This window comes from Erpetoichthys calabaricus, chromosome 9 (genome assembly GCF_900747795.2).
Source record: "Erpetoichthys calabaricus chromosome 9, fErpCal1.3, whole genome shotgun sequence".
Lineage (NCBI taxonomy): Eukaryota > Metazoa > Chordata > Cladistia > Polypteriformes > Polypteridae > Erpetoichthys > Erpetoichthys calabaricus.
Window position 1 is genome coordinate 92,481,988 of NC_041402.2, and position 26,392 is coordinate 92,508,379.

Below are 26,392 nucleotides of genomic sequence, written 5' to 3' on the forward strand. Positions count from 1 at the left end.
TTTATTTTTGATGGTTCAGTCATTACTCTCTAGTGCCGTGATCAGCAGTTATTTATTCCTAGTGATGCATAGGCATTACCTTAAAGTCCTTTACAAGGAGTCTGAATGTTATTTGCATGCTTTATGATAGCTAAGGTTTCTTCAGAGTGTGCCAAGGAATGAAATTTTGTTGTCATAACATTCTCTTTTATGGGTCTGGCTGTTGTTTACGATGGAATCTTGTGTGGTGTCATTTGTTACTGGGATAGACGTGCTGGTGACATTCTAAGCAGAAATAAATATATTGGAGTGGTCTTCAGTCAACAAATGCAGGTTTCTAAATATATATATTACATTAGATATGATTATTTTTTATGATGTAGACCGTGTTGAAACACTGGCCTGAAGTCAATCTTTCACTTTCACACATGCAATTATACACAGTATACTACAGGTTGTGATTTAAAAAGATGTATGTGAATTGCAACATATGTAAATCTGTAGATATATCAAAAATGTGTGTAACACTGTAAGCTGTTGCCCTCACAGAACATCATTATAAGCTCCATTGTTTTTTCATACAGTACATTCATTTAACTCAAATTTATGGTGAAAAATCAATGTTTTCAGTAACTGTTAAAAATAACTTTAGCTTTAAATGTCATCAAGGATAAGTAGGTTTTACTTTAAATATGTATGACCGCTGACCTGCCCAAGAAACACTTTTATGCAGTTATGTTAAAATGCCTCATTTTCATAAGCAGAAAAGTAAAAAGCAGTGAATAGTTAACTAAAAATGGACTAGTTATGCCAAGCCAGTTCCTAAAATTTGAGATCCTATGGTCTAATAGCCCCAAATCCAAAACAGCTGACTAATTGGCAAGATGACTTATGGAAATGGGTGCACGTCATGGCCAGATGCATTTTTTTTTATTGTTGACTTTACAATAATATTGGGATTAATAAAGTATCTATCTATCTATCTATCTATCTATCTATCTATCTATCTATCTATCTATCTATCTATCTATCTATCTATCTATCTATCTATCTAATGAAAAATTCCAACTGTACCAATCCCTATCTGTATCTACAAAAAGTCGGTTTGAATCCTTCCCCACAGGCAGGATGACTTGGATTTTTATGTTCCTGAAGGCTGAGATACAACCTGGTCAGTGCAATAAGAAGTCACCTTCCTGTCAGGGTGCCCGTTCAGTCTATGGGTATTGTGGAAATGGTAGGCCATTCAATTATATTTGGTTGGGCAAAGCTGTATAACCGTGCAGATGCACTTTACTGGAAGGTAATACCGTTAAATTGTTGTTTTATTGTTACCATAATTTATTTGTGGAGATAGGTAGATTATAGTCTATTCATTAAAGGCCTTTGGCCAAAGTAGTACATTCAATAAGAAAATTAATTCACCAAGAATTGGAGGATAGTGTTTGTGATATTCCAGCCAGCTTCATATATGTACAAGATACAAGTTCTCCCCTAATTTCCTAATCTGGGGAATTTTACTGTGGTGTGCACTTACTGTTCTCATTTACTGTTTTCATTTTGCTCTACTGAAGACAAATCACAATATAGTGTTGCTGAAACTTTGTTCACTTTTCCTGATTTACTTTTAATATTGAAATTAAAAAAATGAAGTCTACTCTGAAGCATCCCAGGACACACATGATCCACTGTACAGTTAAGATATTTTTATAATTTTTATAAGCTGTGATTTATACATTATTAAAATAAAAATCAGTATTCATTATTGTAATCATTAACTTAAATGAATAAAGCAGCCAGTGCAGACCTTTTTGTGCATTTTATTTTTATTTTTTTTTTACAACAGGAGTTTTTGTAACCAAGTTAGTTTTTGGAGTAGGTATGGTAATTGATTGGCATCTTTCTGCGAAATGAAAAGTGGATAGAAACAGTTAAACATCTTCACTTAATACATTAGAGCTCTGTGAGTAAGTGGCTAACGCAGGTCTCGCCTGCTTTGGTGGGTTTTTCAAATTTAGTGCCTTGAGTTACAGAAGAGTGCTCATCTTTTGGTGGTGGGTGTAGAGCTAAAAGGAGCCCAAAGGACACTCTCTTAATCTTGAAAAGGCTTGTGATCAAAACATTCTTCATAGTGGATCTCCTTGTTTTTCCAGTTGTTATATTAGCTATGCACTTTTGGTAGGTTTTCTCTCACTTCAGTAGTCCAGATTTGCTTGACAAAAACAAAAGCACAAGTACAATTTCTGGAAAAATGTCCCCATTGTTAGTTCTGCTAAGAATATTATGGACCTGGGGCAGCTTCTTACTTGGGGCATGTAATCAAAGAACCCAGTTTATAGGAGAGAACTGCTCTCTCTGCAGTTGTTGGTACAAACAGTAAGTCCAGAGGAGTATTAGTAGGGCACAGTTCTGCCTCGTCAAGTCTCTGCTCAACAAACGGATTGGACAACATGTCACCTTGAACATTCTTTCACCCTGCTAACAGTACATTTCAATCTGGGAGAGAACAGGGCCCTCTCTAGCTGCCTAAAATTTAAACACTCAAGTACCTTAAGATAGGATAGTTTTTTTGTGATCCTTAAAAAACATGAAAAAGCTGTGCTACCACTTTAGGCTTATGATACATTTGTTCTAATGTCATTTTTGCCAGTAATTTAAAATGTTCCACTGCATATATTTGTTCAATAGAGGAGATCATACAGGTGAAAATGGTATATCAGTTGCATGTTGACTTAAGCTTCAGATAAAAAAGCAGAATATTTACATTCTAAAAGTGACATTTTACTATTATTTCTTAGTCTGATTTGTGATCGGCACTGTTGTTGAGAAAACTGATCCACAAACCATCTGAATGTGCTTCAAGATAAATGGTATATGTCAACTGCCTCAACATGACATTGACACATACAGTCTTCTTTCACAATTTGTTTTTGGGTTGTTGTATATCTTGATTTGTCACAATGCTTGCGCTCTGAAATTAAATATATAAATTGTTATGACCAGAGGTTTTCTTTCAACCAAAATAATTTCAAGAGCTAAAGTGTTAAAGCTACAGCAAAATTTCCTAGTTTTTCCAGTGAGACTTTGTGTCCTCTACCAATGCAGAGGTGTTCACCTCCCTTTAATATGAATACTGGTGCTAATGCTTATAGCTGTTAAGGGGCTCTCTGTAGTCACATACGGTATGGTACCCCCTGGTGGTGTCCATCTATCATACTAGCATCACAGCTTGTGTTGCCTTTGCCAGTGCATTCACTGTCAGGGCCTTATATGGCTCTGTCCCTTTCCTGTACCATATTGTCCTGCCTGCAGTCCCAGCCCTGACTGTGATCTCCTTTACAATATGGATCTGAAGCTAGACAAGCATTTCAGAACAGTTTTCAGAAAAATGTTATAATGTTATCTGTATACAAAAACTAAGCCTAACCAATAACTCGTACTTTACATGGACATGGTTGTCACAATCAAAACTCTTACTGGTAAGTTCAAGATGTAAAGGAAGGAGATTTCAAAGTTCAACCCCTAAATTTAGAAGCTGTTATGTAGATCTACACTATTTGGTTACAAGGCCTAGGAAGCTGTGATAGAGCAGGTTTGTGTTACAGTATGACAGATAGAGGTAAACGTCAAGTCTGTTTAATCACATTACATATGAATTCATCACTAGGAAATTATGTTTAGTCTTTTTCTTCAGTAAAATGCATTTTATAGCTGTGTACAAAATATGTAGTGATAATAGTTGAAGAAAATTTTTATCATTACATGAATCCTAGTTTGGGTATCTTTAAGAAATCTAAAAGAAAATATAATTCATTTGGACATTTTTGAGATATTAATTTTCCCATACTGTTCAAGGAGTCCGTCTGAGTAAAAAGTTTATGTTAGGAATCAGTCTTAGATGGGATGTCATCCATCACTGATTTCATTTACTTACTTACAATAAGACAATTTATCTTCATCAATAAACACAACAGGGAAGACATGCAAACTCACTCTGGGAGGTACACCATCAGTGAATCAAGTTAGGGTCTAATTCAATTAGAGCAGCAATGATGCTTGTTGATCTTAAATTTGTGAAAAGACCTACATATGATTCTAAGTGTTTTTGATATATTGAGAAATCATACCTAACAGAATCTGCTCATTGATTTTTGTTTGCACCTTGCACCAGAGGACTTTTTATTTTTTGAAAAAAAATGGATTAGAAATTACAATCACATATATTTTGTTATGCACCACTTACTCTGATACTAGATTTAAATATAGCAAATGAAAGATGAACTTCAGAGTTTGGAATGATACTGCATTTTAGGAGCAAATCACTGAGCCGTTTTTACAAAATAGCACCCAGAAGCTATGATCCTACAAGTATTATACAATCTAATTAAACAATGTATGCTGAAAAATTAAGCTACATTTAAACATGTCAGAAAATGTAGTATTATGCCATTGTCAGCCTGTCCCATATCATATAAAGCCTTTTCACATCTGTTGTCATGCCTGCAATTAAGATTCAATGAGTCACAACCCATTCATTAGCACAAACTAAGAGAACTGCTAGTTTCTCCCTGTGTGGATAGCGCTTTGAGTACTGAGAAAAGCGCTATATAAATGTAATGAATTATTATTATTATTATTATTATTAAAGTTATGGGACTGGATTTACTGTGTCTAACCATCCAACTCTATCAGTTCTTTCTCTATTTTGTTTCTGTTTCCATCTATCCATTTGTTCAACTTTATCCCACAAGGGAAAGATTTTGACCTAGGCATGACAAGTTAAGGACAGAGGTTCATTCACTCTGTGACAGGGGACACACTCATTCACACTGAGGCAATTCAACTTCATTAATAGACCTAACATGCATGACTTTGTTCATATGAAAAGATACTACAGTACCTGATGAAAATCCAAGAAACCCATGGAAAAAGTGTGCCAACTCTATACGTTTTGATTTTTTGCAAAATAATTTGTGGGCCGAGAAAATGTGAAAACAGAGCAGAGAAACACAAACGCTAGCAAGTAAAGCTAATTAAGCATTAAAACATAAATAACAAGGGTGTAGGTGATGTTTTAGAATTGGGCCCCTCTGTGAAACAGGTGGTGAAATTTAAATCTAATGCATTGTGTTAGGGTCCTATTATCGAGAAGTTATCATGTCGGCCAAGAAGGAGAGTGACAACATCCCAGTGATGTTAAAGGCAAGCAGCTCTGTGAATCACCAGTGCAATTGTCTTAGCTCTCAAGAAGCCCCTCCTTTAACAGTAACATGCTTTAGAAGAAAGGCAAATCTATTACCAATCTACTCTAAATATATTTAGTGAAATAATTCCATCGTTTTTGTCATGGCAGATTCTGTAAGCAAAAAGAATATATTTTGTTGCACAGAGGTGTGTGATGCCAGCCAGGTGTAATAACATGCAATAAACAGCTGCTTTAGTCCACAGTCCTGTACTCCATATACAATTTACACATACGGATCAGTGAAAAGCAACAACATTATTAGAGAGTGTAAGACATTTTGTGCCTGTTAGCTGGCTTTCAGGGGAGACGATAAAATATTTAGTTTTCCAAATAATACAAAGATTTTTTTAATATTGGACTTGCTAGGTGATTTTGATCCATTTGCTTCAGAACCATGCTGTTTTTCTTGAAGGTTTCTTGAGTGGTCTGTAGTTTCAAGCTCATATGCCATATAAAGAAAGCAAAGTATTTTGCCATTGTCATTGATTTTGCATCTACAATGGTTGATATTAATTATCTTAATCCTTGTTGTTTAACATTTACTGCAGAGATATATTTTTGAAGATTGTCAGTTCAATCAGTTACTGAGGTAAAACTATAGGATGAGTTTTGATGGGCACAGACCAGGGGTCACATTTGTACAATTTTATGTGAATTTGAGCATGAAAATATGCATACACAAAAACGTGTATGGTGAAGAAAAAAAAATGAAGTTTATAAAACTTGGACCGCTCACATTTGTATGCAGTTTACTCTTCAGAAATCGCAGTCATCTTGTAAATGTGCATACATAAATGAGTCCTGAACTATGTCCGGTTGCCACCCTGAAACAACCGTACAGTGGTGTGAAAAACTATTTGCCCCCTTCCTGATTTCTTATTCTTTTGCATGTTTGTCACACAAAATGTTTCTGATCATCAAACACATTTAACCATTAGTCAGATATAACACAAGTAAACACAAAATGCAGTTTTTAAATGATGGTGTTTATTATTTAGGGAGAAAAAAAATCCAAACCTACATGGCCCTGTGTGAAAAAGTAATTGCCCCCTTGTTAAAAAAATAACCTAACTGTGGTGTATCACACCTGAGTTCAATTTCCGTAGCCACCCCCAGGCCTGATTACTGCCACACCTGTTTCAATCAAGAAATCACTTAAATAGGAGCTGCCTGACACAGAGAAGTAGACCAAAAGCACCTCAAAAGCTAGACATCATGCCAAGATCCAAAGAAATTCAGGAACAAATGAGAACAGAAGTAATTGAGATCTATCAGTCTGGTAAAGGTTATAAAGCCATTTCTAAAGCTTTGGGACTCCAGCAAACCACAGTGAGAGCCATTATCCACAAATGGCAAAAACATGGAACAGTGGTGAACCTTCCCAGGAGTGGCCGGCCGACCAAAATTACCCCAAGAGCGCAGACACGACTCATCCGAGAGGTCACAAAAGACCCCAGGACAACGTCTAAAGAACTGCAGGCCTCACTTGCCTCAATTAAGGTCAGTGTTCACGACTCCACCATAAGAAAGAGACTGGGCAAAAACGGCCTGCATGGCAGATTTCCAAGACACAAACCACTGTTAAGCAAAAAGAACATTAGGGCTCGTCTCAATTTTGCTAAGAAACATCTCAATGATTGCCAAGACGTTTGGAAAAATACCTTGTGGACTGATGAGTCAAAAGTTGCACTTTTTGGAAGGCAAATGTCCCGTTACATCTGGCGTAAAAGGAACACAGCATTTCAGAAAAAGAACATCATACCAACAGTAAAATATGGTGGTGGTAGTGTGATGGTCTGGGGTTGTTTTGCTGCTTCAGGACCTGGAAGGCTTGCTGTGATAGATGGAACCATGAATTCTACTGTCTACCAAAAAATCCTGAAGGAGAATGTCCGGCCATCTGTTCGTCAACTCAAGCTGAAGCGATCTTGGGTGCTGCAACAGGACAATGACCCAAAACACACCAGCAAATCCACCTCTGAATGGCTGAAGAAAAACAAAATGAAGACTTTGGAGTGGCCTAGTCAAAGTCCTGACCTGAATCCAATTGAGATGCTATGGCATGACCTTAAAAAGGCGGTTCATGCTAGAAAACCCTCAAATAAAGCTGAATTACAACAATTTTGCAAAGATGAGTGGGCCAAAATTCCTCCAGAGTGCTGTAAAAGACTCATTGCAAGTTATCGCAAACGCTTGATTGCAGTTATTGCTGCTAAGGGTGGCCCAACCAGTTATTAGGTTCAGGGGGCAATTACTTTTTCACACATTGGTTTGGATTTTTTTTTCTCCCTAAATAATAAAAACCACCATTTACAAACTGCATTTTGTGTTTACTTGTGTTATATTTGACTAATGGTTAAATGTGTTTGATGATCAGAAACATTTTGTGTGACAAACATGCAAAAGAATAAGAAATCAGGAAGGGGGCAAATAGTTTTTCACACCACTGTATATGGACCATGCTAATCACCCTCATACATATGCATTCACGATGCTGCCGTTCTTCATTGGCTGACAGAGCAGCCTCCCACCTGATGCATCCAGGCACTGCCATCTGCATTTGATGAGTCTTATCATGTGCTCTACAATGGAGCATGCAAGAGTATGCGCAGCATTTTAGCACCTCTGCTCTGTGCTTTGGGGGTTGGGGAAGGGCATAAGGTGCCAGCGTCTGAGCAGGTCGCCAGTATAATTTGGCACATGTAGTGAGATGAATGCTGTTACAATGAATATTATAGGCTATTTGAAAAGCTGAGAGTTTGCCTAGTTAACTACCAACAAGCCGGCCATCACATACAGCACCATCAGCAAGTTGTCTTCCAATGCTACTTTGCTTCAATATAAATGAGTCATGGATAGACCCTGCCCACCACAGATGACTTGTACATTAATAGAATGTAACTGTGTACGATTAGCAAAAGCAACTTCATTACAGTTAGGTGCCTTTGCTGCAATTTGAGTGCAGTCCATTGACCCAATTATGTTAGGAAGACCGGACACTGCTGCAAATTCCTTTTTGTGTTAGTTTGTCCACCCACTCCATACAGAAATTGTTTTTGCTTCCAGTACAGCAGGCATGATGGCGCTGAAGCTTGGCTGAGATGTTTCTGACCTCTTGGCCAGTTCCCACAGGTTGGTGCCTATTGTCAGAAAGCCAATTGTTGTTAAAACCTGCACATGAATATACTGTATATAGCCTGATTTTGGACAGTCTGTTTTTCTAATGCCAGTCCCAACTGAGTACATAGTTCTTAGAAAATGGCTCTTGGATGCCTAAATCAGCTCATAAGCCATTCATGATCATGGCCACAAAAATGTAGCCAGTCCCTAAAAGCTCATTCCCTTTGTATATGACCATTTGCCTAGTTTTCAAGCAGTGCAAAACAAGCCAAGTTGTGTCAAACATCTAGGCAATGAACAGGCCATACGGCACAATATTTAACATGTCTGTACTCATGGAGTAAATCCCGCTTCTGTTTTTACTTCATGCAATTATTGACAACAAGGGATTGCTTTGGTTTCTTATCCTGAGAAGTGACAACACATACCCAATATAAACTGAGTTGTTTGGTGCAGATACACAGCATTGGCCCTCATAAAGGGCAATTAAAATCGAGTCTACATAATACATTCAGTACTTTCGAAGTTTAATATGTTTATCGAGTCAACACACATTATAATAACGGCTCGTGATATGTATTATTATATGTATTTTCATTTAGCTGATATTGGCTACATTTCCCTACTTGATCAATGGTGTTGTCATTTCTCGCTTTCTCCAAAAAGTTGCATATGGATGGGTTACAGTTGCCATAAACATATTCTCCCATCAGATTATCTTTTATCAATCACGATTTATGAGTGGAATGTTGTGCACGCACATTTCAGACATGTCTTTGTACATAGAGAGAGAGAAGGGAGTGTTCATCAGTACAGCACATTGCTGCACCCAACACATGAACAACCACCTCAGGATCCCAAATTAGGACCCGAGTGCAGTCATGCAATGGGTAACACCTCAGCACCACACTAGTTCGAATGGAATGGAACAGTGTAAGATTTTTACAGTGGTTGAAGTGCCAATCCTGCACCCAACTCCTGAGTTTTCCCTGCAAGCTGGAGGACCTGCTTGCAGGGCTGGATGCGTGTTAACGTCATACCCAAGATGGACCAATTGCAGGTTAAGGGCCTTGCTCAAGGGCTCAAGAGTAGAATCACTTCTGGCATTTAACTGGCAACCACCTCCTATTTGTGCATACAAAGGTTTTATAAACCTGACACTGCTCATTGTTGTTTGTAATTATTAGGATACAATTAAGGGAACAAATTCCACAGATAAAAAGTGAATCAATAAAAAATATGACAACCATGTTAATGCACAGGATGATGAATGGCAGACAGTAAAAGACCAGTTTAGGGTCTTAGCCAGAGAGACAAACAATCCTTTGTCAAAGCCAGCATAAAAAATAAAAATCAAAGTCTAAATTTCCTAGCAAAGTCTGTATCTATATATTGTAACACTAAACACTCAGCTGAGGTTCTTTGGAAAGGTATCCACAAACCTGACCAATGAAAGACATGCAACTTAAATACCATTGCGCTGACTTCTAGCAATGAGTTGTCACAACGTGGCAGTGGATACCCAAAATGCTGGTCCCCACTAAAAAGCTGGAAGGTGTTCCAGAGTTTCATAAACATTGTGATAGAATAAAAGAACTCAAATGAATGTAGAAACTAAAAGTGAAAAAGAGTTCTTCAAGTTTCAAGACCCCAATCAGAAATTATCAGGTCCCAAGAAAAATGTACAAAGCCTGGAAAAAATAAGCATATATAACAGAAATAGTGTTAACTTCACGGGAGAAGTAAGGAAAACTAGGGTTTTGGCATGGGCATGCTGCTTAGAAATTGTAACAGCTTAGGTATACCGTAGGTCTCCTTGGTTACTCATTATTGTGAACCACTGATGGCTTATCATACACTGTAAGGACTCATTTATACTTCACGCTCAGAACGCATACGCGCCCGCATCATGGCTGCCATGCGTTCCCAATGTTCATTTGACACGTCCCCTGAGCAGGTCCTCAGATATTAATACGACGCGTGCGTGAGTTGCAGTACCAGTAAAAAGTCGGGGGGCACGGTGTGCTAAAACTTGGAATGTGACGTCAGAGTCTCTGGTTACTATCTACATGTGACAGAAAGCCACTTTGCGGATCCCACGAGATCGATGTGCGCGCTTCGATGTTTGATGAATGGTTCGATGTGGTGAAGCAAAATGCTGACATACAGATGCATTTGTGGTGCTTTTATATTCAGGTGTTGCATATTCCCAATCGTAATGACACGATACATTTTAAAAGTCTCACATACCGTCTTCTGTGCCGTCTTTTTTTTCTGGGGCTTCCTCCAGACCTGACAGCAGCGGCAAACAGCAATAGATCGCCACACAGAACACATTAAATGTATGATATTCCAACTCTCTGCACATTTAGAATCCTAAGATTTATGCTTGATATCACTTTCATGATGAAATGCATTAAAGTATGTTTGTTACATTTTACAGATAAATCGTTAATTTCGTTTAAATAATGAATACTGTTAATAATTACACACATGGGGGTGACATGGTGGTGGAGCGGTAGCACAGCTGTCTCGCAGGGAGTCATGCCGCTGATATTCCCTGCCTGGAGTTGTGTATGTTTTCCTTCTGGTTTTCCACAGTGTTCTCCGGTTTCCTTCCAAAGATATGCAGATTTGGTGACACTAAAATGACGCCAGTGTATGTGAGTGCTTGTATTCACCTTGCGATGAGCTCATGCACGTCCAGGGATTGTTTCAGCCTCTTGCCCAATGCTTGCTGGAATGGCCAAATCCCTGGATTGATGGATTTAATCATTAAACATCCTTTTCAGAGATATTGAGGTAAGGTGTCATCGGAATTTAATGGGTGTTCCAGGCAATTCACAACACAGCGAAGCCAAACCTGTTCTCACCGTGATAATATCTCGCACTGCCACCTGATGGATTCCTCCAGATTTCCGTAAAGTACGCACGCAAGTATAAACAGTAAAACGCTTGCGTAGCAGGAGTGTCCGCTGCAGCATGCGTTGCATTGCATGAACTACATACCTGGCCTAATACTGTAGTCTGGTTTATCCATTATTAAGACAATTGTGTAAAACTAGAGTCCAGCATGTAAACACAACTGTATTAACCTCCATCCCTCTGATGGTGTGGTATTCTGAGAAGGTGTCCCATCTGCAGAAGTAAAGGCCTGGCGTGTGACCCAATATTTCATAGCGGGGCTAACAGCACTTACTCATTAAATCACTATGCAACTAAAATAGTGATGATGTTTTTGAAAGCATGGACATGCTCAATACCTTTTTCACTTAGTTATTTTACTTTATTTGTATCTTTTTTGCAATAATTATGGAAACATATGATCAGTTACTCTTTCAATACAATTTAAATTTCTTTGACACCTTCATACATCATTATCAGTATGTGATTTTTTTCTATTATTCCTCTCATCTCTGCATTACTGTTTGATTTATAGTGACTTTGTACTGAACAAAGACAAGTAATTAATTTCCAATCATTCCTCTCTTCTCATTCACTATACATTTGAATATGTTAGAATTCATCATTTTTAACTTTTGAGTTTACATTGCACGCAGCACAGTGACACAGTAGTGAATACTACTTCCTGAAAGGTCCAGTAACCCTGATGCTATCGCCAGCAATGAATCAATCAGGATCCCACCATTCCCTTTTTCGCATCCTCACCTTTGACTTCAAGTCAGTAAGCAGCACCTACCAACCTTTCCATGTGAGGTGTGAAATTGACAGGGATGAGGCCCTGAGTGATTTCTCATCAGTGATATATTTGATTTCCAACCGATTTTCTTGTCCTCCCCGTGTACACAAGTACATCACATACCAAAGTTGAACCTTTTAGGTTAATTGGCAATTGAAATTTTAGCTTTATTTACGTGTGACCTAATATTGGACAGGGTCCCATCCTGGCCAATTACTCTCAGTCCACTGTTTCTGGTGGGAATGGTTCTGGCAAACCCCAAAAGCCTAAATGGATGAGTGTAATTCTAGACATTTCAGTTGAATTTCTAAACATATATTTTGTAATGACAATACAAAATATGTTTATGATGCAACTTATTATATTCAGATTATTAAACATTAGTCTAATAAGAAAGGTTTGTACAGTGGGTATACAGTATGCTATCACAACCATATTAACTGAGTAGCACTTTAAATGTGCTTTGACTCAACAAATTATATTTGGGCAAGATGAATTATAACCATATAACCAGTGTTTTTGTCCTACTATTTTTTTTAGTTATTGACTTTTACATTAGTTATACTGAAGATAGTTCCATAAATTGAAATGCTTAGTAAACTAACATGACAGTAGCTGAGGAACACATCTGGGTACAAATGATATCATATTAGTTTACCCTATGTTGGCTGCCTTGCTATTTACAAAAAATTGTTAACAAGAAATCAGATAAAAAATAGGCAAGAAATAATTCTTATTTATTGAAAGTTAAGATGGCAAAAGGCATCTTCCTGATCTGTCATACAGAAGTAAGCATTTAATTATTGCTAGATTCTCGGACTGCAGATAGAGTCATCCAGCCAAATGTCAATTTCTATTAAAACAAGGAATTAACATCTAATTAAGATCAATATGTTTAAATACCATACCCACAGAATGCAGTTGTCAGGGTCTGCATGTGGTGGCCCAGAATGCACTTCTGGATCTGTAGAAATGTTAAAGGACTCAGCTGGCCAGGGTAGGATGCTGATGCTAGAAAAGTAATAATTTTATGAGTCATCACTATCATGCATTGACATCTGTAACATCTGATGTTTCAATTACTTTATATGTGCATTCAAAGATTCATAACAAGAGCTGACAATAAAAATACGCAAAAGTCTCACTTGAACTTAAGTAAGTTTAAAAAAAATGCTATATTTTATTTGAAAAGTCAAACATAAAAACATACTTGTTTCGGAACTAATTGTCTAGAAATGCAGCTGTGATGTTCAAATGCGCCTTCAGTGATACTCTGGTATTTACTAATATATCACAATGTATACCATTATGTATTGTAATTTTTTATAGATTGTGTTCTTCTCTTTAGGCTGTGAGGATCATGCACTCTGTCCTCCGAAGATATGGCTCCTATGAGAACTTTGAATTAGCCAATGGTGGCAGCATCCTCCCTAAAAGCAGAGTTTGGGCTTCTGTGCGAAAGTACTTACAGAAAGAGGGGTGTGTGGGAGAGGTAAGGCATATTACATTATTAGGCTTTGTCTCCAGTTACAAACAAGTCAGATATGTTTAATGTATAAATAAGGTTCACCAAACACTGTGTCCTTTCAGTTCAGTGAAGGTGTTTAATTGTGAGGGTTTTTTTGGCCTGATAATATTATAATTAAGAATAACATGGATGTCCTAGTTGGCAAGTAGTAACAGAATGAATTCATTTTTATCATATTTTGCCCTCCATAGTGTATGGGACAAAGACACACTTTTCCTTGATTATTCCTTTGCTCTACGTGATTAAAGTGCACATTGCAGACTTTAACTTAAGGGTATTTGTATATATTTTGGTCACACCATGTAGATATTACCACACTTTTTATACATGGTCCCCCGATTTCTGTGCACTTTAATCATGTCTGAGTTGTTTTGATTTGTAATTTTAAAGTGTGAAGCAGAAGGGTAAATCAAGAAAAAATGTGTCTTTGTCTCAAATATTATGGAGAGCACTGTATAGTGTTTTTATATAAAGATATAAAAGTCACCGATAACACTTTATAATAACTTTAATTTCTTTCTTTAATAAACCTTTACAATAGATGAATATTTCCAAGTTTGGATTAGGTACTGCAAAAATGTATTTAACTAATTAATAAATAAGTTGTAAACATGCAAAGAAACATTATACAGTTTTTGATCCTGTATTAAGTTATTAAATATATATGATTTATCATTTAAAGACATAACTAACTGAATGTACAGTACATGAAGTAATAATCTCTTAAGCTTGTTACAATCTTTGTTAATGAAAGTTATTATAAAGTGATTCTGTATCTCTTTATAAAACAGTTTACTGCAGAAAAATGCAGAGTCAGTAACGAAAGACTGGAAATGTGGTTCAGCAATTTTTTTAAACTGCTTTAAGCATTTCTTTTCACTTTCTTACTGCAGCTAAACGAGTAAATCTTTCTGTTTCTCTCTTTCTCTCCCTCTCCTTTGTGCATGTCCAGGTGGTGGTACGTTTATCTGAAGAGCTGCTTTCACAGGCAGTAATGATGGTCGAGAGTTGCAGGCCAACTCTCACCATCAACCTGGCAGGGGCACGACAGCACTGGCTAGAGGGCATGTTGCGTCATGAAATTGGTAAGCAGTCATAGATTATGACATCCAGGGTTTCATGTGATCAGTTTGTTATTAGCTTATTGAACAGATGTCAGAAGCTCACATCTGTCTCATAGGAATGGACTGTTTGTTGTCTGCTGAGAATGTGTGAAGATTTATTATCATTAGTGATTTAATGAGTCATAAAATATGCATTAAGGACTTTACTTGAGCCATTGTCCGCACTAAAGCATTATTAATGCAGTGACCAAGTGTCAGGGAAAGTCATGTTCACAAAAATCAAATGTGCAAAATCTTCAGCTCTTCATTTTCCTAGAAGAAAGTTTTTCTCAAATATGTTGCATTTCCAAAATGGTTATAACTTAGTTGCAGTAAGTGCTTAAAGTTAAATTAGCATTTGTAGTCTCAGGAGTAATAACCAAGGGTACAGTGCTGTAATTAAACAAAAAAATAAAACTTACATTTTATTTAGCTCATTTCTATTGTGAACTCAGTACAACTATAGATCCATAATGTAATTGTTTGAATTTATTTTACAATTAAAACGTAAGGAGGGTATATAAATTGTCATTCAGTGAATCAGGAGCAGGGACTGAGCAAGCAGTCATATAGTTAAATTCCAGTAGGCTGCAATGTTTTGGAAACAGAATAGTTAACTTCAAAAAACAATTTTCATAAATAGAAGTAGTGAATAGTAGAATTCGATTGACTTGAGCTAGTGCTGTTTATAATGTTTTACTGTAAGCTGTATACAATATTTGTAATGTGATTCTATAAAAGCTCATATGTGCTTACTGCACATGAGCCCTGTTATCACTCTTTAAATAGGTGTTAATGAACCTAATAAACCTCCCAGCAGACGTAGTAGGTACCTATTAGTCCATTATTATGTCACTAATAACAACTGAGATGATGCACTTTAAAAGAAATAATAATCATATAATATTTTATATAGCACCTATTATCTATAATAAACATTACAGCGTGTTTCACACACAAAAAAAGCAATAATACAACCAAATAAAATGTAAAAGTAACAAAAAAAATTAGGCAAGCATACTTAATAAGCATAAATTGAAATCAAGAAAAAGTAAAACAAAATTTTTAAATTAGTCATACAAAGTACTAAGTGTAGAAGAGTTTCTGGATCTATAATAAGCATATGTAGTCTCTCCACTACATTTAAAATTAACTGAAGGTATTTCTGATAAAGAACCACAACTAGAATGAAGATTCCTTTTCGGCTTATTGAGGGTTAGACTGTGAGGAGCTAAACCATGTAGAGCCTTATAAACAAATTAAAAACCTTACAATCAATTCCAAAATTCACAGGTTTTTCAAGAACAGTCGTAATATGCATTTGTTATTTGATCTTTTAGCAATTATACCATTGCATTTTGAGTCATTTATACTGTAGATGTTCTGTCAAACATTAAGTCATAAAATACATAATGAAATGTGATTATAAAAACTGATTGACTAAGTGTTTTACCTTATTTTTGCACGATCTTGAATTGAGATACAATCTAAGGAATGTATGCATCATATATTTACTTAAAATGTTCTGAACCATCACTGTATTTATCGTTATTCAACTTTAGGGAACCCTATGTAAGTGGTAAACATCATTTAATTAAAAGTAAATTTATTTATATAGCAGATCCATGATATAAGTCACCTTTGCACTCTACCCAGTGCAAAACATAGAGCATGCACATAATATGAAAAAATAAAAGTTGTTGCCTCATATTCTTATAGTAGTTATTTGAAAGAAATAATTGAAATATATTTATATAAATTATGGTGTTAATATATTAATAACAAATGCATATATTTTTTTTATTCACAAAACATAAAGTCATAAGAATATTCATTTATTTAATTATTACTTTTCTAAACTTAGTTATTGCAATTCAAGGTTTCAGGGACCTTTCCCAACACCATCAAGTGCAAGGCAAGATCCAAACATGGACTGGTCTGGTCATCAGGTACATTCTTGGGCATATTCTTACGCAAAGACCCACCTACTCATAACCTGAGTTAAACCTGAGTTAAAGTCACCAATCAACTTAGCATGGCTTTGAGATGTGAGAGGAATCAGAGTAACAATTAAATGTAATAAATTCCTTCCGTGATCTCTTGTTTATAAATATTTAATTTACACTGACATTCTGCACTTTTAAAGAATAATGCAATTACATTGTGCAGTAGAAAATGAGCGCAGCTCTGAGACAAAGATCAGCACCTCGGACAGCACCAGGCATTCAGTAAGGCAGGATTGGAAAGATAAACAGGATATACTGTATAATAAACATTGAAAGATATTTGAACATCTGTTTATTATTTGAGTAATTATGTTTTTCATGTATCTACTTAAATTAGAAGTACATTTTTATTATGTGTCAAATTAATTTATTGGTAACATTAAGCATCCTCTTGTTACCTGACAATACATTTTAGGCATCTTAAAATGTGCAAAGGCATATTTTTCAACATATTTTAAAATATGCATCAATATGCACACTTTCAAAATCCATAGGTAGTCAGAGCATATAGTGGCATCATTTACTGGTGGGGTCGGGACCAGCTGCAGATCTGAAATGCATGTGATGTTTGTGGCCAAATGTTTTGACTACATAAACAGATCTACTGCAAAATGTGAATTTCAAGCAGATGCTGCATATACTCTAAATATGTGTTGATGACATCATAAAAAGTATTTTCTTTTCTGAAAAATGCATAGGAAGGGTTCTCATCTTTTTTTCAAAGAGCAGTGGCTCATATTTGAAAAAAAAGAAATATATTCTAGTATTAAATTAAAACAAAGCTGCCCAGCTACTATGCAAATAAATTGATCAGTATGTTGTATTCAGGTCAGGTCAGGTTGGCGAGCTTGCACTGGTACAGCATGTTGCCACAACCACCACATGATGAAACAGCATGGGATAACAGTTGGCAACCCCCCTGGCAGACATGTGGTCCAATCCCACCCTCCAGAAATGGCCATCTATCTGATGCAGCCAGGTGTTATGTGGGTGTCTTCTTACCCTGGTCCAACCACTCATGTCCTCAACAATGAGGATCCTGTGACCTGGATTTCCCACAGGGAATTGGGCCACATGGCCATAGCGCCATAACTGACACTCCCTCACAATGCAGGTCATGTGCCTCATTCAGTACTCTGAGCAAGTGCTCGTTCAACCCAAAGTCAAACCAGCGGTACCCAAGGATTCTCTGAAGAAACACAGTACCGAAGGAGTCCAGTCTCAGGTCACTGAATAGCGTCCATGTCTTGCAACCATATAGCAAAACACGAAGTATCAGGACTCTAGATGACTTGGACCTTCATCCTTTTGCAGAGATATCAGGAGCACAACACACCCCTTTCTAGCGACCTCATGATCCCCCCAAATTCTCCCATTCCATCTACTGACTTCATATGAAGAGTCACCAGAGACATGAATGTCGCTGCCAAGGTAAGTAAACCCTCTCAATGTGGTTGGCATTTCCTCCACAGACAGACACACTGTTGATGGCTGTGCCCAGAAGGTCATTAAAGGCCTGGATCTTGGTTTTCATACAGGATACTTGCAAGCCCAGACACAAAGACTTCTCACTCAGTATCTCCAGAGCTCCAATCAGAGTCTCCATGGACTCAGTGAAGATCACAGCATCGTCGGCAAAGTCAAGATCAGTGAATCATTCTTCATCAACAGATGCCCTTCACAAGCTGGACCCCACGACCCTGCCCAATGCCCAGTCCATTCCATCATTGAACAGAGTGGGAGCGAAAACATTCTCATTATGAAGCACGTAATAACTGGGAAAAACGCAGAGATTTTGCTTCCACTCTGCATAGCACTCACAGTATCACTGTACAGGCCGGCCATTTTAAGCATGATATAACACAGAGATAACTTTTTGCAATCAATAAATAAGTTACATGAGCCAAAAAATTTAATTTCTTCAAAAACATTTTCTGTTGTGGATTTGTAATAATCCAATTTTCTATTCTTCTCATCTGTCTAGGTACACACTATATCCGTGGTGTCAATAATAGTCAACAGCCATGGCACAGCAAAGCAGGACGGAAGCAGTTTGGACTGAAACCTGCCAACCCAACTGAAGAGGGACTGGCCAGCCTACACAGTGTTCTCTTCCGCAAACACCCATTCCTATGGCGGGCTGCCTTGCTTTACTATACTGTTTATCATGCTAGCCACATGAGCTTCAGCCAGCTGTTCAATGATATTGGGCAGTTTGTGCAAGATCCTGCAGTCCGTTGGGAGTACTGTGTCCGTGCCAAGAGGGGCCAGACAGACACTTCCCTCCCAGGTATGAAAATGATGTTGAGTTTTTCACACAGTAACTTGTCTTGTTTTGCAAATCAAGTTTTATGTGCACTTGTTGGTTACAAAATATTTCAAAAAAGCAGGATGAAAGGACCTGTTACAAAGACATGATTCAGCTCTACTGTTCATTTACAAATGTTAGAAGTTTAAAAATCAAAACTTGTGTTTGTGTATGCTTGAAAGTTTAATATTTTTTTGCCAATTTCCTGATAGTAGAAAATTGTTTTTTTAAAAATTATTTATTCTGGCTAGTGTGAAAGTCTTCTCAGCTAGTCAGGTGTTGCCCAAGGACAAAGGGGTATCTAAAAATACAATCTGAAAGTAAAAATCGTTTTTTGAAAAGCATTGCACTGATGATAAGAGAATTCTTCCAGTTGCTAATTAGGCAAAAACTGTGGGATCCTGGAACATGTATAAAGGGGAACTTCAGATCAAGAAACAGTAAAGAAAAGTCAGGCCCACCTGTTTCACTCTTTGGAGCAGCAAGGATGCTCAGGTAATGTGTGCTGAGGTCCAGCAAGTGTTTCTTTGGTCATAGACTGTACTCTTTACCAGTGACTCCTTTTACATAGTGATAGCATACTGTATGTGGCTCACTGACCTGAGGTGTGTCTGATATTGTACAGCTTATTGCTTGAATTTAAAGTGTTGTTCCTAGATCAGTTGTTGCAATTTAAAGTCTTCTGTTGGCTTTTTGTCCCTCTAGTGATTTTTGGTCCATATTTCTTTTCAATTATGGACAATAAGTGGTGATCTTAGGCTATGATCAGCCCTAAATATTGGCAAAATTGCCAAAAATATCCAGAAATAACACTTCACTGGAAAAAATAAAAGGAATGGAAAATGTGATATTAATAAGAGAACAATTCTTAACACTTGCTTCCTCTCTTGGCCAGGAAATGCAGATGAAATTAAGTTTAACTCCACAGAATGCCACAGGAATCCACGTAGCATCCAAAAGATCCCCTGGCTACCCTCTAGTGGTCTGGTGATGCTCTTGTAAGTTACTCTTTATCCCCTAGTGCCATTCCCCTGTACCATAGTTTTTATGGTATAGGGACATTCGTAGTCGTGAATCACCATTGTATTCTAATAGAAAAGGGCTGCATGTGGTTTGCAAAGTGTCCCCCTCTCCAGGATGTCTGCCATTGGTGGTTTTCCAAGAGAGGCCACTCCCCAAGATCTAGTTGGCACCAAATCTTAGTGGGAATCTCCCTGACCTCTGGATAAATATTAGGTGTGATTCTCCAAGTCAGAGGCCCCCACTTCTAGATCTCATGTTCGTCAAGGACCGGGTCTTAGAGACACTAAGAAGAGAAAGATAGGGTTGTGAGAAAAAAAAAGTTTAAGAAACACAGTCCTATACAGGACTTAGTCCACAGACATTACTGTAAAAATAGGCACATCCACCCCTGGTAGTATTCTCATCTGTTTACAGTTTACTCATTTCATATTATCAGAACTCTGGTTTGTAGCAGTCCCTCTGCAGTGGAGTGGCTAACCTTTTACAACTGTGCTAGTTGGATCAGCTTACTGCCCACTTATGATTGACTGTATACTCTAGCCAGTACCTTCACCCTTGTGAGTTTTTTTTTTTTTTGCTCCCGTTTACTATGGTCAGTAAACCATAAGACCATAAGATTCCACTGAAGCACACGTGGAGTTAGTGCAGTCATTAGTACAAGTCCAGATCTTTGTAGAGTAACTGTACAATCAACTAATAGTAAAAGGCAAGAATTTAAAAAACTTTACATACAGTGAAGTGATGTTCCATAATGCACTCGACACTTTGAAATACAGTATTCTTGTGGACAAAACATTTAGTGATTTCTCTGGGATAAGGGTGGATAACTATTTTTTATGGGGGGCCACATGGGAAAAAACAGCTTGGTGAGGAAGGCCGAACACATTCTGTCAAATGTTACATTAAGGTAAACATGTTATATTTCTTTTTTTCTGTATAAAAAAGTAATATAGACTACATATTCACAGATTTTGTTTGATTCATTGAACCATGGAACATACGCACACTATAGTGTACTTTCTGACACAACATCATGTAAAACAAAATAAAAACAAAATAAGAAATACTTTTTACTGTATTAATCATTGATAAAGTATTTTACTGTCTCTGTACCTTTGACAACTTAATGGGAAGAAAGAGGTCTTTGATGAGCTTCAGCTAGTGCACCGAAGTCAGGTGTAATTCCTGATGTTGGTATTTGCAGTACAGCAGACAGATGGTTATAACTGACAGAAGATCTGTACCTGGATTTGTTGAATTTCATTAACTGAGAATCTTCATATATAATATGCTACCATGGCTGTTCGTTTGTCTGTCCAGGATTTTAAATCACCTGTAGCTCACAAACCGTTTGACCTATTGACCTGAAATTTGGTACACATATACTACATGCCGTCTACTATCCGCTTTCGGGATGATTGACCTCCAAGGTTATTCCTTATTTTTATTTTATTTTATTGTAGAATTAACTCTCAGCAGCGGCCAGCAGGGCAGCTGTGCAGCACATGCATACAGGCGCTGTTCTCATCCCTACCACCTTCACCGTCACTTCCCCTACCTTTTCATATCTTAAATCATTCTTGAGGCAGATTGAAGACTTAAGTGCCAGCTTAAGTGAAAAATTAAAGAAAATGTACTAACTAATTGCAACACAAACACTGACTTAATCAGTTTTAACGCGAAATGATGCCGACAAAAGAAGAGAAGAAGTGGGCCACTAGGATTTAGAAAAGAAGAGCTGCTCAGGAAACAGCTAGCGCATCAGCATCTGAGCAATTGAATGCTAAACTTACATAGAAAAAGTATGAAAAAAGTCAAGTGTATTCACTGCACGTTATCATGCAGTGCGCCGTTACTGGTGTTTATATATATGTATATTGATCCAAAGAGGACAAGCTTTCTCTGAGCTAGTCTTCTCAAGTGTGGGAAATTCTTCTTTTTGAGAGTATTGTAGAATGTCAGTAATTGCATTGACTTGAAGTGTTCTGCCAGCAATGCATCAGACTGCAAGACTACAAGTTCAAGTTGCACCTCACTGGGGACACTGTCCACATCACATATGAATGGAGAGGAGATAGTGAACATTTCAGTGTCCACTGCTTTGAGGTCTTCAAATTGCCTGGAAAACTCACCATGCTGTGTCTGGAACATGACTGCATATCTGTTAAGCTGATCAGCAGATAGATTCCTCCCTCTCAGTGTGGGAATGAGTGTCAATGTGTTCCTCTTTACTTATTGAGAGAGAAGCAGCAGCTTCCTCATGAAGGCCTTGACTAGGCTGAGCATATCATGTGCAAATTTGTGTTCAGTTCATTCATAAGTGCACTCACATCAACAGCAAATGTTAAAGTTAAGTTTAAGGATTGCTTTTCCTTTCATTTAACAGAACTGATGAATCTCTGATTTCAGATCCCAGATCTGTTTGAGTACTTTGCCCAAGGTTTAGCAGTGGGATTGGAACCCACATACTTAGGATGTAGAGTCCAAAACCTTAACCAGTATGCCACTCTGACTTTTAGTCAATATGTAATCAGTTGTAACATTTCTGTAAGCCTTGTGTTTACCAATAAATTTTGTTATTCTTTTTGGTAAAACAAGGGTGCTTCAGTCACCCTGATGTAAGTCTAACAGCCAGAGAACTACCTCCTACAACAAAGAAAAGTAAGGAAAAATAAGGTGGGAACCTTACCAAATTATCTAATTAATAACTACCATTGCTAAAGGCAAAACTGATAATTAATCATTTGATTGATTAACATTGATTGAACAGTTCTTCTCTCCCACACCATTCCTACACTACATTTAATTAAAAAGTAAAGATAAGGAAGATAAAATAGGAGCCTTATTGGTTTATCTAATTAATGCCTGCCTTTGCCAAAGACATAACCAATAATTCATTATTTAATTGATTAGTTCTTCTCATACAAACCATTCCTACATCACATTTAATTAAAAAGCAATACAACTGAACAATAAGAGACAACCTCAGCAGCAGTTCAGACAAGAGTATTCCATGGTAAAAGAATGAGTTATCAGCCTTGATTTAAATGCCTGTAATTGGTGGGACTTCTCTGTTATTAGTAGGTAAGCCATTCCAGATTTTAGAAATCCTGTAGTTAAAGTCTCCACATCCTACACTGGTTTTATTTGCCCCCAAAATTTTAAAGAGGCCTAATTCTTTCAATTGCAATGTCCAATCTGGATTATAACTTCTAATACATTATGTAAGGTATAGAAATGATCTCAGCTTCAAACCCGGAGGAACACTAGATAGATAGATACTTTATTAATCCCAAGGGGAAATTCACATACTCTAGCAGCAGCATACTGATACAAAAAAGCAATATTAAATTAAAGAGTAATAAAAATGTAGGTAAAAACAGACAATAACTTTGAATAATGTTAACGTTTACCCCAACCCCGGGTGGAATTGAAGAGTCGCATAGTTTGGGGGAGGAACGATCTCCTCAGTCTGTCAGTGGAGCAGGACAGTGACAGCAGTCTGTCGCTAAAGCTGCTCCTCTGTCTGGAGATGACACTGTTTAGTGGATGCAGTGGATTCTCCATAATTGATAGGAGCCTGCTGAGCGCCCATCTCTCTGCCACGGATGTCAAACTGTCCAGCTCCATGCCTACAATAGAGCCTGCCTTCCTCACCAGTTTGTCCAGGCGTGAGGTGTCTCTCTTCTTTATGCTGCCTCCCCAGCACACCACTGTGTAGAAGAGGGTGCTCGCCACAACCGTCTGATAGAACATCTGCAGCATCTTATTGCAGATGTTGAAGGATGCCAGTCTTCTAAGGAAGTATAGCTGGCTCTGTCCTCTCTTGCACAGAGAATCAGTATTGACAGTCCAGTCCAATTTATCATCCAGCTGCATTCCCAGGTATTTTAGTATATATATATATTTTATTTTACTATGTGTACCTGAGGACAGGAATGAGGGATAAGTGTAAAATAAACAGCTTAAGCTACTAGAGCAACTGAATTGTCAAGCTTGTGTGGTTGAATGCTGTGGTCAGCTGTCTCAAAATCAGTACTTAAGTTTAAAAACATAATAATAATGATAGTTATTGCACTGGAGGGCATTTAAATATCAGTTCCAAGACCAGTTATAGCAGTTTCTGTGCTGTGAATGGGGTAGAAGATGTATATTACTGTAGGTGACATCTGGAGACAACCAACAATGCTGCCTTGTGGTGGAGCAAGTGGGAATGTAACGTAGTCTGACACAATGGGCCAAAATGTACAATTTCTAGACTATGATCTGAATATACGGTGCACCATTTTTATTGTTTTTGGTATTTCTTTTTTTTTCCTTCCCCATTTGTGTTTTGATGCTTTTTCACATCTGAGTGACCATATGTGTGCCCACAGGTATCATGGTAAAATGCATGCTGCCACATCATGGGCACAATATTCCATAAATGTAACTGGAGAATATGAGTGTTTTTCAGTGAGAGGCTGCTCATTTCGTGATCTATGTTTAAGTAAAAAATAAGAAGAAGAAGAAGAAGAAAAAAACCTGTACAGTAATCCCTCCTCTCCACCACTTCGCGGTGAAAATCCGCGAAGTAGAAACCATATGTTTATATGGTTATTTTTATATTGCCACGCTTGGGTCACAGATTTGCACAGAAACACAGGAGGTTGTAGAGAGACAGGAACTTTATTCAAACACTGCAAACAAACATTTGTCTCTTTTTCAAAAGTTTAAACTGTGCTCCTTGACAAGACAGAGATGACAGTTCCGTCTCACAATTAAAAGAATGCAAACATATCTTCCTCTTCAAAGGAGTGCGCATCAGGAGCAGAGAATGTCAGAGAGAAAGAGAAAAAAGCAAACAAAAATCAGTAGGGCTGTTTGGCTTTTAAGTATGCGAAGCACTGCCAGACAAAGCAGCTGCAAGGATGTACAATGTAAAGGTAGTCTTTCAGCATTTTTTAGAGGAGCGTCCGTATCCTCTAGGCCAGTGTGCGAACAGCCCTTCTGCTCACACCCCCTCCGTCAGGAGCAGAGAATGTCAGAGAGAGACAGAGAGAAACAAACAATCAAAAATCAATACGTGCCCTTCGAGCTTTTAAGTATGCGAAGTACCGTGCGGGAAGCATGTCGCTTGACAAAGCAGCTGCACAGAAGGGAGCAACGTGAAGGTAATCTTTCAGCATTTTTAGACGAGCGTCCGTATCGTCTAGGGGTGTGAACAGCCCCCCTGCTCACACCCCCTCCGTCAGGAGCAGAGAATGTAAGAGCAAGAGAGAGAGAGAGAGAAAAGCAAACTATCAAAAATCAATACGTGCTGTTTGATCTTTTAAGTATGCGAAGCACAGTGCGGGAAGCATATCGTTTGACATAGCAGCCATATATAAGCCCAGCAAGGAAGAGAGCAATATGAAGGTAATCTTTCAGCGTTTTTTGAGGAACGGCCATATCCTCTAGGGGTGTGAACAGCCCCCGTGCTCACAATATATTTGAGGAGTTTTATTTAATATGTAATACGCGCTCTGGTTGGGTAGCTTCTCAGCCATCTGCCAATAGCGTCCGTTGTATGAAATCAACTGGGCAAACCAACTGAGGAAGCATGTACAAGAAATTAAAAGACCCATTGTCCGCAGAAATCCATGAACCAGCAAAAAATCTGCAATATATATTTAAATATGCTTACATATAACATCCGCAATAGAGTGAAGCCGCGAAAGTCGAAGCGTGATATAGCGAGGGATTACTGTAAACAATGTACTGACCAAAGAGAAAAATTCTTGGTTTTGTTGCTTTGATTTTGACTTTTGTGTTTTTTCTGTTTTTCTTCTTTTTTGATGAACTAGTTACATTTTGACCTGTTTTTTTTTTTTTTGCCTCAACTTGTTTTTGTGATTTAGAGTTTTTCAAGTGATGGGTTTCGTAATTGCCACTAACAATATCATAACCAAAATGAAAAATGAGTTTTCTAGTTAGGGCTGTGTGATATGTATCATCAATGACAATATTTTATTTGTTGTTTTAACAATGTGTTAGTTGACTTTGAGTATGTCAGTCAATTTGCAGAAAACAATCAAAAACACACATTGAGAGCCCACACATTCACTGTGACATGCAGCTTAATCTTGTGGGACCATGTAGAAGGACAACCTGTTGAAACGTTTGTAGTGAATAGTGGTGAAATCTTGCACCCACAGGGCTTCTTCCTAAACACCCACCCCAAATTCCTCCAGTCCATGAATTTTAAACTGCCGGGGTTCAGGGCGAGTGCAAAAGAAACTGAACAAAAGACTCAATGCTGAGAGAAAATACAAAATCTATGTAAAATTGCTGTTATTAGTACAGGAGCTCAGTAGCACAAGGTAATTGAAGCTTAATAATTAATTGATACATTTTAATGA

General features: G+C 37.6%; 1 protein-coding gene across 2 annotated transcripts in view; it reads left to right on the forward strand.

The window, feature by feature from the left end:
• kiaa0895l overlaps positions 1-26,392 on the forward strand; it is a 72,827-nt gene that overhangs the window by 29,363 nt on the left and 17,072 nt on the right. For both annotated transcript variants that reach the window (XM_051931835.1, XM_028809900.2), the window contains 3 exons: positions 13,393-13,536; positions 14,525-14,657; positions 18,666-18,971. In XM_051931835.1, the coding sequence (XP_051787795.1) occupies positions 13,405-13,536; positions 14,525-14,657; positions 18,666-18,971 (571 nt within the window). In that variant the 5' untranslated portion in view covers positions 13,393-13,404. The remainder of the gene's footprint in view (positions 1-13,392; positions 13,537-14,524; positions 14,658-18,665; positions 18,972-26,392) is intronic.